The sequence below is a fragment of the Amorphotheca resinae genome (genome assembly GCF_003019875.1).
Source record: "Amorphotheca resinae ATCC 22711 unplaced genomic scaffold M430scaffold_3, whole genome shotgun sequence".
NCBI lineage: Eukaryota > Fungi > Ascomycota > Leotiomycetes > Helotiales > Amorphothecaceae > Amorphotheca > Amorphotheca resinae.
Window position 1 is genome coordinate 1,149,249 of NW_020194473.1, and position 12,862 is coordinate 1,162,110.

A 12,862-nucleotide genomic window follows, 5' to 3' on the forward strand; every position below is an offset into this window, starting at 1 on the left:
GAGATCTTCCAGCGCGAGAGAGAGAAGAGAGCCATCATCAATTGCCCAGCATGTTACGGCCCACTCTTATCCCTCGGATAGGGCGTTCGTTAACGTTACGGCCATTCCGTCGTTCTCTTCACCAGGTGCCTCCTCTCGCTCATGATTTCACCAATGAGGGTATCCCAGGTCTCCTGGGCCCGGCGGGCTTCGACATGGCGTGGACCCAATATCAGAGTCTCATGGTAGAGAAGCTCAACAGCCTCACAGTCGGTACGTTGAACAACAGTGTGCACCTGCAGCAATCTGTAGGGCATCGATATCGCAGATCCAGCCATCTGGCTCCTGCTCTCCCTTTTGCTCCCCCGGACGCAAATTGGCTCGTGACGGAAACAGCTTCACTAACCAAATTTTACCACAGGAGGAGAATACGAATCCAAAGCGCCCAAAGACATCGCGATCAAGTACGCGCGCGACCCCAACTCGGCCCCGATCTTCAACTACGCCTCGATGGCGCACAACAACCACTTCTTCTTCTCGTGCCTCTCACCCACCGAGACGGTCATGCCGGAGCCCTTGAAGAAGGAGCTCGAGGCGTCCTTCTCCTCCATCGCCACGCTCCGCCAAGAGCTCATCGTCACGGCCAGCTCGATGTTCGGCCCGGGCTTCGTCTGGCTCGTCAAGCACCCGCTCGGCCGCAAGTATTCGATCCTGACGACGTACCTCGCGGGCTCGCCGTACCCGGGAGCCCACCACCGCCGCCAGCCCGTCGACATGAACACCGAGGACAACAAGAGCATCAGCGACGCCCTGCGCCGCACCCTGCGCAGCGACCCCGTCAACACCGTCGGTGCGCACGGCGCCTACGCCGAGAAGAAGCTGCCCCCCGGCGGCATCGACCTCGTCCCCGTCCTCTGCATCAATACCTGGGAACACGTCTACCTGCCCGACTACGGCGTCGGCGCTTTCGGCGTCGGCGGCAAGAGAGCCTATGCTGAGCGCTGGTGGGACCGTATCGATTGGGCCGTCGTCGCCAACCACGCCGACGTGCGCGGCTCCGGTCGATTCCAGACATGATCCCCTCCCCCCGGGAAATCCTAAAGCCAAATCCTTGAAGGGCGGGAAGGGAGAGCCGCAACCAACCCAGCTTGAGCAGCATGCTATATCACAAAACAAGCTAGCAAGCGTGTCTTGGGAGCGGGCTAAGTTTCAACAAAGAAAAGAAAAAGAAAAATTGGCGTTCCGGCTTAGGCATGAGTAGGTATAGATAGTATAGCATATTTGTACTATAGTGTACGAGAGAGCGTCGACAAACAACAAACAGTGTAAATTATTATATATATATATGCATATATATGTATGTATGCATTTCGTGGAGCGGTCATGAAAAGAAAAATCCCCCTATCTACCTATCTACATCTCATCTCATCACATGATGATTTTCTCTTATACGGTGTTCTTAAGACTTCCAATTTCATCTCATATCATTTCATTTCAATTCAATTACAGTAAAGTAAGTAAGTAAGCCTCCGTATGAAGTCCTTCAAAGGAGTGTCCTACCTATCATATCATATCCTATCCTATCCTATCCTATCATACCATATACCATTCATTCACTTTCTACATACTTTCCAAGATATCCAATACCAATCCAATCCAAATATACTCAAATTGTGAGTTTCTTTGACTTTCTTTTCCTTCCTTCATACCTTCATACCCAGCTAGCTATCCAAAGAAATAAGAAGAAAGGAAAAAGAAAAGAGGAAAGGAAAAGAGAAAACGCCCAAGATATGCCGCCCGCTAGTGTTCAAGAAATAAGGAGAAGGGGTATTTATTTTTCATTTTCATTTTCATCTTCGTTTATTTTTTTGTTGGTTCAGTTTATGGTAATGGGGTGATCGAGACTAGATCATGTTCCCATTGACATTAACCGTGAAGCCCTCACTCTTCTGCTTCAGGGCCTTGGCTAGCATGAGTTCCCTCATCCAGTCAATGCGTTCATCGCGGCTGCGCACCGCGAAGTGGTGTACCTTGGCCTTGGCGCCCTCCTTTCCGGCGTCCTTGTCGCCGAGCACGCTCTCGCGCTCCTTGCGCCGCAGCCGCTGGCCCTTCTCGATGACGGCCGGGATCAGCTGGAAGGTGAAGGCGGCTGGCTCCTCGCGCCCCTTACCGCGCGCGATGTTCATCGCCCGGAAGGCCGAGTTGAGCTTCGAGGAGGAGGCGAGCGAGGAGCAGGCGATGGCGTAGTCGTCGACGTCGATGTACTCGAGGGTCTCGAGAGCGCGCGCATCTTTGTGCATGGAGAGGCGCGTGCCGCGGAGGGTGAAGTGGTGCTCGTGCCATTCGTGGCGGAGCATCTTGGTCTTCCGCTTCTTCATGTACCCAGCGTAGCTGATGTCGTCGGCCGCGCGGGAGGGGGGCTGGTCAACTGCAGACCAGGGGGCAGGGTCGGAGGAGGAGGGGTATGCGGAGGTGGGGTATGAAGGGGCGAGGGATTGGGATTGGGATTGGGGTTGGGGAGGCGGGGCAATAGGGGTGTTCTCGTCGACACGCGGCATGGCGGCGAAGGAGGGGCGGCGGACTGAGGCGCGGGATTGCGTGCGTTGGGTGGGCGTGATAGGGCTGCGGTAGGACATGTTGGGTGGGACGGATTGAGAGGCATCGCGGGAGACGGGGCCGAGAGGGACGGCGGTCACAGGGACGTCCATTTCCGAGAAAGGGGTCCCGAAACGGTAGACCGATCCTGGTGATTGTGTCTGGTTGCGGAGTTCGGGGGTTTGGGCCTCGACGCGTTCCATGCGGTAGGGAGAGAAGGCACCGGCACTGGAGGTGCGCGGCGGGGCAGGACGTGGAGGAGGGATGGCGAGTCTGGGGAGAGTTTGGAGTTTCGAGTGGGGATTTGGGAGGGTGGGGAACATCTCGTACGGCGGGGTCGGAGGAACCTCTGAAGACCAGTTGACTTGGTAAGGGTCCATGTGTTGGAACTGGAGGAACTGCTTGACATTGTCCTGAGGATCGCGGGTCTCGAGATTCTTGAGACTGGCCTCTTCCAAGTGGCGGATAGCAGGCACTTGCCCGGGGCCCAGCACATCTGACGATGCGACGACGGACGGGACTGCATCGGAGACAGGCCGAGGAGCCTCCGCAATAGCTTCTGCCGTCGTCGGATTGCCAGGATCACCTGCGATCCATATCGAGCCACCCTGTCCGGGACTGATGGGATGTCCGATAGGGGTCTGGACCTGCTCGCCCATGGGATGTTCCGCCTTGAATGCCTCGATCAATCGTTGTTGTCTCTTCCACTTCGAGCAATTCTCTCCCTTGGAGCACTTGTGTGGTCTTGGTATGATTTGCTCGATGCCGACTATCGAGACAGATTCAAGCGGGGAGACAATATCAGGGCGCTTTTGATGTCGCCTTCTCGAACTCTTGTGTCTCCTTGGCTCCTCGTCCGAATCGCAATCATGGCTGTGGCTCTTCTCCCGTCTCGAAGAGTATCTGGAGGGTCTTCTCTCTAGGACCGGCGACGCAGCTTCATCGATTGGGGTGCCGGGCTTTGGAGAACTTGGGGCACTACCCCTTAAGATATGGATTTCATTCCATACCTTCGTCCTCTGTCCGAACGAAGGAATGTCAAGCTCTCGCAGGTCCTCGAATTTCAGCGTCATCAAGATAGCCCCTGAGATGTCGTTCTCCTGGAACTTCTCGACTATGGACTGCTCGAGCCCAGCCTCCCACATCCACCTAGCGACCTGTCGCGGCGACCAATTCGCGACGTCGTCCAGGTTCAACTCATCATCGACATCGAGTACTGAGGTGTGTCGGTGACGCCTTGGTATTTCCGGGACTTGCGGAACATCAGGCTCTGCCGTCTGGATACTGGATAGTCTAGGAGTCATAGGAGACATCCCAAGTACATATTCGTCGTGTGATTCAATCGAGCTTCTGAAGAGATGAGGTCCTCTTGGTCCCTCCACCGCCTTCTTCGTGCTCAGCTCGAAGTTGAACCCCTGGTATTCTTGTGGCCCTGGAGTGTGGACTTCTTCTAAAGATGATAGAGTCGACTCACTCCTTTGACCGGACTGAAGATATCATGTTAGGAGACAGAGGGTACGGGGCGGTGATACGACATACGGAGTTCAGACTGAGCCGTGGTGAATCGGCCTCTTCGACCTCGCTGTCATCGTCCTCAAAGTCTGTATCAAACATCTCTGTGGCCTCAGACAGTGGTCGGTGTCGCGGCGCCAGCGCCTTCATGTTGAAGAATGAATCCTTCGAATCCCGGGTCTGGAACATCTCCACCCGCGGGTCGATTGGGGAAGTGGGTGATGCGAGAGGCTAATGGAAGTCAATATGGAAACGGACTGCCATGTCTGTCGGACAACATACCATCTTTGTGTGATGGGGGGTGGGGTATCGCTATGGTATCGTATGCTGAGTAAGAGAGAATTGCGAGAGCGCGAGCTTTTACCGTTGCCGGCCGACTATCTAGATGAGGTCGCCAAGTATGAGAGGGACGATAGGAAAGCGCAGAGAAATCAAAGGACGCAAAGGGGCAGAAGCATCAAGAGAAGAGGCATTGACGATGCCGGCGCGTGGCAGAGGTATAAGTATCTCTGCGGACGTTTGGGGGGGAGTGGGATATCTATCTTGGGATTCATGGTCAAGCGCAAGGGCCACCACCTTCCCACATCCCCCCAGCCTGTTGACGGGCGAGGTCCTCCGCACTGTGACCTTGGGTTCCTCCGTACATTGTGTATCTCTGCATGAGCCTGTGTGACGATCCCGCGCACACTGCGCGCCCTCTCGCACCGTTGGCTGGCGAAGCGGTCACTCGGCTGCAGCAGAGAGCAATGGAAGACGCCGACAGATGTCAGGATGCCGCGACCCACCAGTGAGAAGGCTCCGGATGCGCGAGATGCACGGCGGCCCAATGACGGCGGCGGGCGGGCCCCAGGATCGTTCCGCCACGGCCCATGGATCATCCATGAATCCCACTGCCGGCGTGTGCGATTGGGCACGGGAAGGTTGCAAAGCACAAGAATAGATATGAGGGGGGATGGATTTACGCGCCCACCTTGGACGTTGAACGCTGACTGCCGATTGCCATTGGCTGGCCGCTCGGGTGGGCAGCTAATCGATCGCTTGGTGTACAGTAACGGCACGAATCGTTTGCTCCGGATGAAAAAAAGGGACGAAAGTCCCCAGTTCGGAATTTTTTTGTCCTTTGAATCCTCCCGCGATGGCCAATCACGGATTTGAGACGGTCTTCTGCAACTGGTTTCTGAGCGGTCGCTATGGAGCGGGCCGATGGGGAGGAGTTGAAGGAACGAGGAGCCTTAGGGACGTCGGGAGTCGTCTTTAGTGATCGGCTCTATCCGCAGCCACTACACGTGACTGGAGCCCACATACTTGAGGTAAGGTAATCCATCGCGCACAACTCTCATGGCATCTTACCTCAAGGCACCTTACCAAGTAGGTAGATGTGATATGACATGATGCATATGGCACGCTCCTCTAGGATGCCCAAGGAACCAAAGAGGTATAGGATGCGAGGGAAGCACTTATTCATCCACTGTATGATGTATCGTGTGCCGGTCCCTTCGTACGTGCGTGCCCGCCTCTCTCTCGCGCGCTCTGAGTGGTGCGCCCCGGCTATCATCCCAGTCCTGAATTTGTGCCTTCTCGCTCCTTGGATATTAAAGGTCGCATCCCACGAGACGAGTTTTTTTTGAATATGAGAATTGGAATCAGTCAATCCCGGGATCCATTGGGCCCAGGATGACCAATTCTCCACAGCATTTCATGCCCATTATTCTTGTCCTTCGTAACCATAATCAAGATCCTGCAGGCTTGAAAATCCAGCTAGAGAAAAGGAAGGATTCGGGGCATGGGGAAGTGTCCACGAGACTTCACGCCTGCCCGCTTATGCCCGCAAAGCAGAGGTATTGGCTACCATGCCTTCTCTCCGCATCCACATGTGCGGCGAACCCTCACGAAAATGAAGCAACTCGCACGGCCGGACTACGTACAACGGCCGCCACGCTCCAGCCTACGTATGTGGAGGAGAGGGATCCATCCTTAGCCTTTAGGTCCTCTCACAGGTATGACAGTCAAAGCTTCTCACGAGGTCTCCGGCCAATTGCCACGAGAAGGGCGCAACACAGCGGCCCTCACATGATTGAAAGCTCATGCGGGATTCCCTGTCGAGCTGTTTCTCTGTGAGACAGGACTGGTGGAGGAGAGGGTGTGAAGAAAGACTCGATCAAGATTCAGGGCTGGCTGGCTGGGCCATATATTTGAGACCTGTAGAAGGACGCATGGAAGGTCAGGAGTCTTGAGGTCTGTGTGTTGAGGGGCGAGGAGTGTCGAATGGAAGCGCAAGGCCGGGACGACGTGTGAAATCTTCAGCACCGGTCGGGCCGCGACGCGAGAGAGAAGTGTGTGCATCTGTGCGAGCATGTGCCGCGGGACGGTACTGTACATAGGGAATGGACTTCCAATCACCCATCGTTCATGTAACGTTTGATTCCGATAGGGGACTGGAGTATTCCCACATGGTTATCGGGCCAGTGCCCCAGGTGAGGTGATGGTTGATTTGAGTTTCCCAGCCAGAACGGGCGGGATGCCGGAAGACAGTACCCTCTCTACCGCAGATATCGTCATGGATCGATCACCTACTGCGCAGGAAGGCCTTCCGCTCCGCTCGTCGATATCAAATTCTCTCGTCCAGGCCCCCAGGGCCTTCGTAAGTCGTCCCAATGAGCGTCGACGATGGGATGACGGGAGCCCGGCTAAGGCGCGGGTTCATTTGGTAAGCAGGGCGCACATACTCGACGCCGTCTCTTCTTTTCCTTCCTGGTTGCTGTGCGGGACTCGACCGAGGGCGAGCTAGAGCCGCGGTGGGGGGCCAGCCTGTGCACAGTGAAACGGAGGCGGAAGATCTCCGTCGGGAGGGGGGCAGGGACTTCGAGAAGGTCGAGGGTGGGTAATTAGCCAACATTCTTGTGCTGCTGACAGAACAAAAGGCTGAAAATAGATCTTGATCAGGCGGTTATTGTGTGCATTTGCATGAGCAGGAGTGGAAATGTGATTAATTTGCATGACATCTTGCCGCCTGGAGTGCACCCAAATTAGCATCAATGGGGTGGAAATGTTGGTTAATACCACCCACATCCGGCACAATTATGCATCTTTAAAAAGAACACCCTTGCCTTGCCCCCCCCCCGGTCCCCTCCCCCCTCGATTTGATTTTCCCTTATCAGGCGATTATGCAAGAAAGGGAGCTAAGCCAGCAGGCCCGGCACTAATGTACCAGGATAAGGGACGAAGGCTAGGCCCGTTGCGCATTAGCACACGCACTAGCGGCCGAACCCTCGCTCGCCCCCCGCAACGGCTAAAGGGATTTTCCAAATCTCTGCCTGCGCCGGTGTTCGGTTGCGGGCGGCGCTGATTGGCGTGCGGGACCCTGGCGCGTTGTGCGGGCGTCCGTGCCATGCCGGACGCATCTGGCACGGTTGGCTCCCGTGCTTCCGCCGCGATGCGCGCTACTGCAGCTCAACGACAACATTCACGGACGTCGAAGGCTTGACGTCCAGTCGTGCGGCCATCACGCGCTGCGAAGGGCAGCAGCCTCGAGGGAGCTGGTTGGTTGGGGCCCCCGACCCCGGACCATGCTGTTGCTGTGCGACGCTCATTTTATGAAATGATGATTTTATTTATTTTCCCGCAAGACGACGCCTGAGTGGACGAGCGTGGGCCAATCTGGAGCTGGTCGACCAGGCGCGCGACCCTATTCGAGGGATCTGGAGATTGCGCTGAGCAGAGGATGGGTTCGGGGACAGAGAAGGGTCCTCGGGAGTCGGGACAGTGGCGGCCACGGCTGACGGCTGGTCGAGTCGCACGGCTGGACAGGGCACGGGGGGATGGATGGATGGTTCTTTTCTCACCGCTAAGGACGCTTAGGCGGAAAATCCAAGATCAACGGGCAGGTAGAGATCAGCCGCGCGGAGGGAGGGGGTGAAGGGGAGTAAAGTGCCAGTGCCAGAGCCAGAGCCAGTGCAAGTGCCAGTGCAAGTGCTAATGCCAGTGTTAATGCCAGTGTTACTTAGTACTATCCTCTGCCCCATCTTAGTGGGTGCGGGAGAGCTACAGAGGAACCTGATGGTGCTGTATGTACCCCATCGGATGGAGAGAGGAGAGAGGAGAGAGTGAGAGAGTGAAAGAGAGAACTGCTATGGAGCTGCCCGGATGATTGATGATTGTCTTGCAGTCTGCAGAGCGCATGGCACTATGCCTGGTTGGGCAAGAGGTGGATGTATGACTCCGTGAGGCTGGAGAGAGAGAACTCAGAGAAGACTCAGAAGAGGGAGAAAAGAGTGGCCGAAGAAGAGGCTGAAGGGCTGAAGGCCAGAGAGAGAAAGAGGAGACAACCGAGGCTTGAGTGACGTCCATCCATTGGAGCAGGGACACTCTGCTAAGGTAAGCAAAGCAAACACAGTGTTCATGATCTGGCCCTGTCCAAGCAGGAGCCTTCCCTATCCAGGCAGTCGTTATCGATCGCCCGGTTGGGCATTGCCGCATTGGGCAGAGGGCTGCAGGACGCGCCGGGGCCGAAATAGCAGCAGCAGCGGGCCGGGGTGGTTCTAGCGGCAGGGCGAAGGGCACTAGAGACTAGCCGCATATCGAACCGCCAACCCGACTAAGGCATGATCCACCCACCCCTCCCACGCCTCGACGACACCCCTTCCGACCTGCTCACTGCTCATCCCGCATCATCGGCGCGAATCGTGGCCGGCATCGCTGCTGCCCGCCTCTCATTCGACCGTCCCGAAATAGAATGTTCACATATTTAGAATGTCCAACATCGAGAGTTGTCGTATATTATTATTCCTTTGCATCGCCAGACCTGAGAGAGGCTTCATAAGTGTGTGTCTTGCTCTCTCCTCTCCTCCACCTCCACCTTCACCTTCACCTTCTTCTTTTTCTTCTTGTCCTTGGGAGCCTCTCTTCTCTTCTTCTCTTCTCTTCTCTCCTCGCCGTGCCTCAACTCTCCCCCGCCTCTCCCCCTTCACCAACACTCGAACTCTCTCCTTCTCTCTCTCCACGGCCGCCTCTCTCTCCCGTTTTCCCGCCCAAAGTCAAGCTGGACTTGCTTTGGCTGCGTCTATCGTCTATCATTCATTAATCATCTTAATCACTCAATCGATATCTGTCCCCGGTTCCTCGCCCGTCCGTCCCTACGAACCTGCGATCCACTCGATCCGCGCGCCCCCTCCCCCCGCCCCCGCCCCCCCCGTCCAGTCCAGCTCGCCTCGATCGAATCCCATCCCCGGCCTGCCATTTGACTGCGCAAGACATCGCACCATCGGGCCCGCGTCGTGCATTATTATTATTGTACTATTTTCCCACTTCGACTCTCCACCCGATATATCACATCCCGCTGTGGTCCAGGGAGCCCAAGCCAGTCACGGTCACGCTCCCCCCCCTCTCCAGGTCCCCCCCCCTTTCCCTGCCAGCCATTCCTTCCCTCCCTCCCCCCCACTGCTGCTGGCCTCCCTTGTCTACCGTACCACACCTTGCCTGCCGAACCTTACCTCTTCGACCTGCGAGGTACAAATGTCTACTCAACCCCCCAACCCGCTTTTCATGGGCAGAACGAACGTCCCCATGGCGGTCGCTCAATCCAAGCCAAAGCCGGCTTCAAAGGCAAATCCCAACAATGCTCCCAAAACCAAGATGCAGATGCACCGACGCTCACGGACAGGTCAGTTGTTGCGCGCGCTTCTTCTTCTTTAACTCCCGCTGTCCCCGTCTGTTTCTGTTCTCGTCGCTTCAACTCGCTTCCCCCTTCCCGCTCCCTTCCCGCTCCCCTCCCGCTTCGCATGATATACCCGACCCAGATACCCGACAACGTCGCAAACATAAGAGGAATGTCTACTGACTGCCCGCCTGAAGGTTGCTACACATGCAGACTGCGGAGGAAGAAGTGCGACGAGGGCGCCCCCGCCTGCACCGCCTGCAAGCACTTGGGTCTGCGCTGCGAGTACAAGAGACCCGTGTGGTGGAGCAACAATGACCAGCGCCGCTTCCAGAAAGACAACATCAAGATGATCATCAAGCGGAAGAAGCTGTCTGAGAAGACCACCACCGCCGCCTCGCAAGTCATGACGCCCGGCGCAGAGACCCCGCCGAGCCTCTCCCACTCGCTGCCCACCTCGGCCACCTTCTCCGACCCGCTCGATCGCACCCGCTCCGCGTCCATCGACTCCCAGCTCTCACTGTTCGACTTCAATGCGCCGCCGGGCATCGCCGATTACACCGCCTACAATGCCCAGATGCACTCGGCGCACTCGCAGTATGCCTCCTTGTATCCCGACTTCTCGCCCTACGAGATCGACGTCAAGACCGAGCGACAGATGTTCGTGGACGATATCCCGACCCGTCGCGAATCGACCATATCAACGTTCAGCACTTACCACCCGCCGCCTCCCCCGGACGCCATGCTGCCCGGCTTCCCCGTCGACAATGACTGGGCCGAGATCTACGATGAGCGGAGGGACTCGATGGCCGACGACGCCTTGGATATGAACTTCTTCGACTTCTCGAGTGGTGCCCCGGCCTCCCTCCCACACGTCGCCGTCGAGCTCGACGAGGGTGACCAGCGACTGCTGGACCACTTCATCTCGGACGTCCTCCCCACCGTCTTCCCCATTCTTGAGACCAACCAACCGGGATCCGCGCGGAACGATTACGTCCTGCCCGCCCTCCAGAGCAACAAGTGCTACCTGCACTGCTGTCTCAGCATCTCCGCTCAGCACTGCAAAGCCACGATGAATGTACAGGGCGAGCAGATCGACAACGACATCATGCGCCACCGCTACGCGACCATCTCAGAGCTGTGTGCCGCCCTCAGCCGGGACACGGATCACACCTCCATCTTGGAAGCAACCCTCGGCATGATCCTCTTCCAGTGCTCCGTCGGCAGATTCGACGACACCCTGCCCGACATCCCCTGGCATCAACATTTCCAGGCGGCCATCTCGCTCGTGCAGAAGCTGGGGTTGAGCCATCTGGTCACTGAGTCACACGACCTGAAATCCTTCAACATGACTCTCGCGGCGTGGATCGATATCCTCGGCGCGACCATCCAGGGCCGCGCGCCAACCTTCGCGCACACCTACCGGGAGAAGCACCTCTCGCCCACCAACCCTTCCCTTGGGCTCCGGGAGTTGATGGGCTGCGACGATCGCGTGATGTACCTGATCTCCGAGATCGCCTGTCTGGAAGCACTCAAGAAGGATGGCATGGGCGACATCCAACTCTGCCAGCACGTCCACGCCCTGGGCGATCAGATCGGTCTGACGGAGATTGGGGAGACCGGCCCCAAGATCCCCTTCAATTCCAATGGGGTGCTCAACCCACGGCAGCTCAGCAAGAACTTGACAGCGGCGTTCCGCCTGGCGGCCCGTATCTACCTCTGCAGTCTCGTTCCCGGCTTCACGCCAAGCCAAGCCAGCTGCGTCGGTCTCGTGGAGAAGCTGACCCAGGTGCTCGAGTTCATTCCTGCCGGCCCGGCTGGGTTCGACCGCAGTCTCGTCTGGGTCTATCTCATTGGGGGCTCGGTCAGCACCGCCTCGTCGACCTTCCGCTCCTTCTTCCACGAGCGCATGGCTGGTCTCGGGGACCTCGCAAATTTTGGAAGCTTCGGCCGAGTTGCCTACCTCCTGAAGGAGGTCTGGGAGCATGTTGACGGACGTTTAAGTCCCGGTGGTGGTGAAGCACACTACGTCTCCTGGCGAGACGTAATGCAGATGAAGGGCTGGGATTTCTTGTTGATCTAGAATTCTCGAGCTTGGGACCCTCAACTGGCTTGCAGGGTTCTAAAAACTTCATCTTACCATATTGCGATATCGCGTATGGTTTTCACTTCGCTTCCGGACGTTCAACGCCCGCGACAGGGTCCTGAGGACACTCGATTCAAGCATTGGGTTTAGAGGAGCATGCTGCAAAGCACTGGGCTGGGCCGGGCTGGAAAGAAATAGCCTACTTAATAGCATGATGAGACCAACGACGTTTATGTCTAGGAGTAATGGGGTTTGGGAGCATGGGAAGCATGGTTCGGAAGGTCGGAAGAGCAGAGCTGGTGCATCACGACGGGATTTCTTTATCCTTTTGCTCTGACCACTCGTTCTTGCACACGCGCTTTTTGCGCATTACCCATAGCAACGGCGTTCTGGATTTGCTTTTTTTTTTCTGTTTGGTTTTTTTTTTTTTGATACCGCATGATGAGTTTTATCCACCATCAATGCATACAATACGTACTCCCTAGATGGGCTTCGGCTGGTTCTAGTACCGATTACGTTCTGGGATGGAAGGAAGGAACTTAGATATCATGTCTCTAGGATTCATTCTTGAGAGGAGAGACATGAATGAATAGGTGTGATGGAATCATGGGATGGAGTCGAGCACAGCTCCTCCGGATAGGGCATATAAGGTATATATATAGGAGATACCGAGTTGCGCAAATTTTTGTGTTCGCACGTTTTTTTGCGTAGCTTGGTTTTGAAATAATAGAAAAGAAAGTTTTAAAATTTATGTTGGACTTGTTTTGATGTGAGTGAGTGAGTGAAGCTTTGTGTGATACAACCTCCTTCCCCCCCTTTTGTAAAAGATAGAAGGAAACAGATTGGGAATAGATATGAGATTAAATTAAGAAGATCCAAATAAAGGGGGGGGGGAAAAGAGGGTCTGAAACTAGATAGCGTGGGCACCCCTTGGGCAAGGTATAGTATCATTTTATGATCGTTGATATGCTGGTGATGTTGATGAATGATGAATATAATATCTTGCCCGCTAAATTATCATTCAACCCCCCCCCCCC

At 56.0% G+C, this 12,862-nt stretch overlaps 5 protein-coding genes across 5 annotated transcripts; 2 read left to right on the forward strand and 3 right to left on the reverse strand.

Moving 5' to 3' along the window:
* Window positions 1-17: 17 nt before the first annotated feature.
* M430DRAFT_116894 (hypothetical protein) lies at window positions 18-1,257 on the forward strand. The gene is made up of 2 exons (XM_024861652.1): window positions 18-252; window positions 401-1,257. The coding sequence occupies exons 1-2, from the start codon at window positions 51-53 to the stop codon at window positions 1,054-1,056; spliced, it is 858 nt and encodes a 285-aa protein (XP_024723129.1). The 5' UTR covers window positions 18-50; the 3' UTR covers window positions 1,057-1,257.
* Window positions 1,258-1,883: 626 nt separating this feature from the next.
* Window positions 1,884-4,236, reverse strand: M430DRAFT_17013 (hypothetical protein; the record flags this gene model as incomplete). The annotated part of the gene is made up of 2 exons (XM_024863581.1): window positions 1,884-4,061; window positions 4,114-4,236. 2 exons carry the CDS (start codon window positions 4,234-4,236, stop codon window positions 1,884-1,886), a joined length of 2,301 nt encoding a protein of 766 aa, XP_024723130.1.
* Window positions 4,237-4,368: 132 nt separating this feature from the next.
* On the reverse strand, window positions 4,369-5,118 carry M430DRAFT_212915 (hypothetical protein). Its single transcript, XM_024864489.1, has one exon. The coding sequence runs from the start codon at window positions 4,962-4,964 to the stop codon at window positions 4,518-4,520; it is 447 nt and encodes a 148-aa protein (XP_024723131.1). The 5' UTR covers window positions 4,965-5,118; the 3' UTR covers window positions 4,369-4,517.
* Window positions 5,119-5,695: 577 nt separating this feature from the next.
* On the reverse strand, window positions 5,696-6,618 carry M430DRAFT_64752 (hypothetical protein). Its single transcript, XM_024869128.1, has one exon. It carries the CDS (start codon window positions 6,463-6,465, stop codon window positions 6,169-6,171), a length of 297 nt encoding a protein of 98 aa, XP_024723132.1. The 5' UTR covers window positions 6,466-6,618; the 3' UTR covers window positions 5,696-6,168.
* Window positions 6,619-9,648: 3,030 nt separating this feature from the next.
* On the forward strand, window positions 9,649-11,822 carry M430DRAFT_97628 (hypothetical protein; the record flags this gene model as incomplete). The annotated part of the gene is made up of 2 exons (XM_024870054.1): window positions 9,649-9,745; window positions 9,937-11,822. The coding sequence occupies 2 exons, from the start codon at window positions 9,649-9,651 to the stop codon at window positions 11,820-11,822; spliced, it is 1,983 nt and encodes a 660-aa protein (XP_024723133.1).
* Window positions 11,823-12,862: the final 1,040 nt, after the last annotated feature.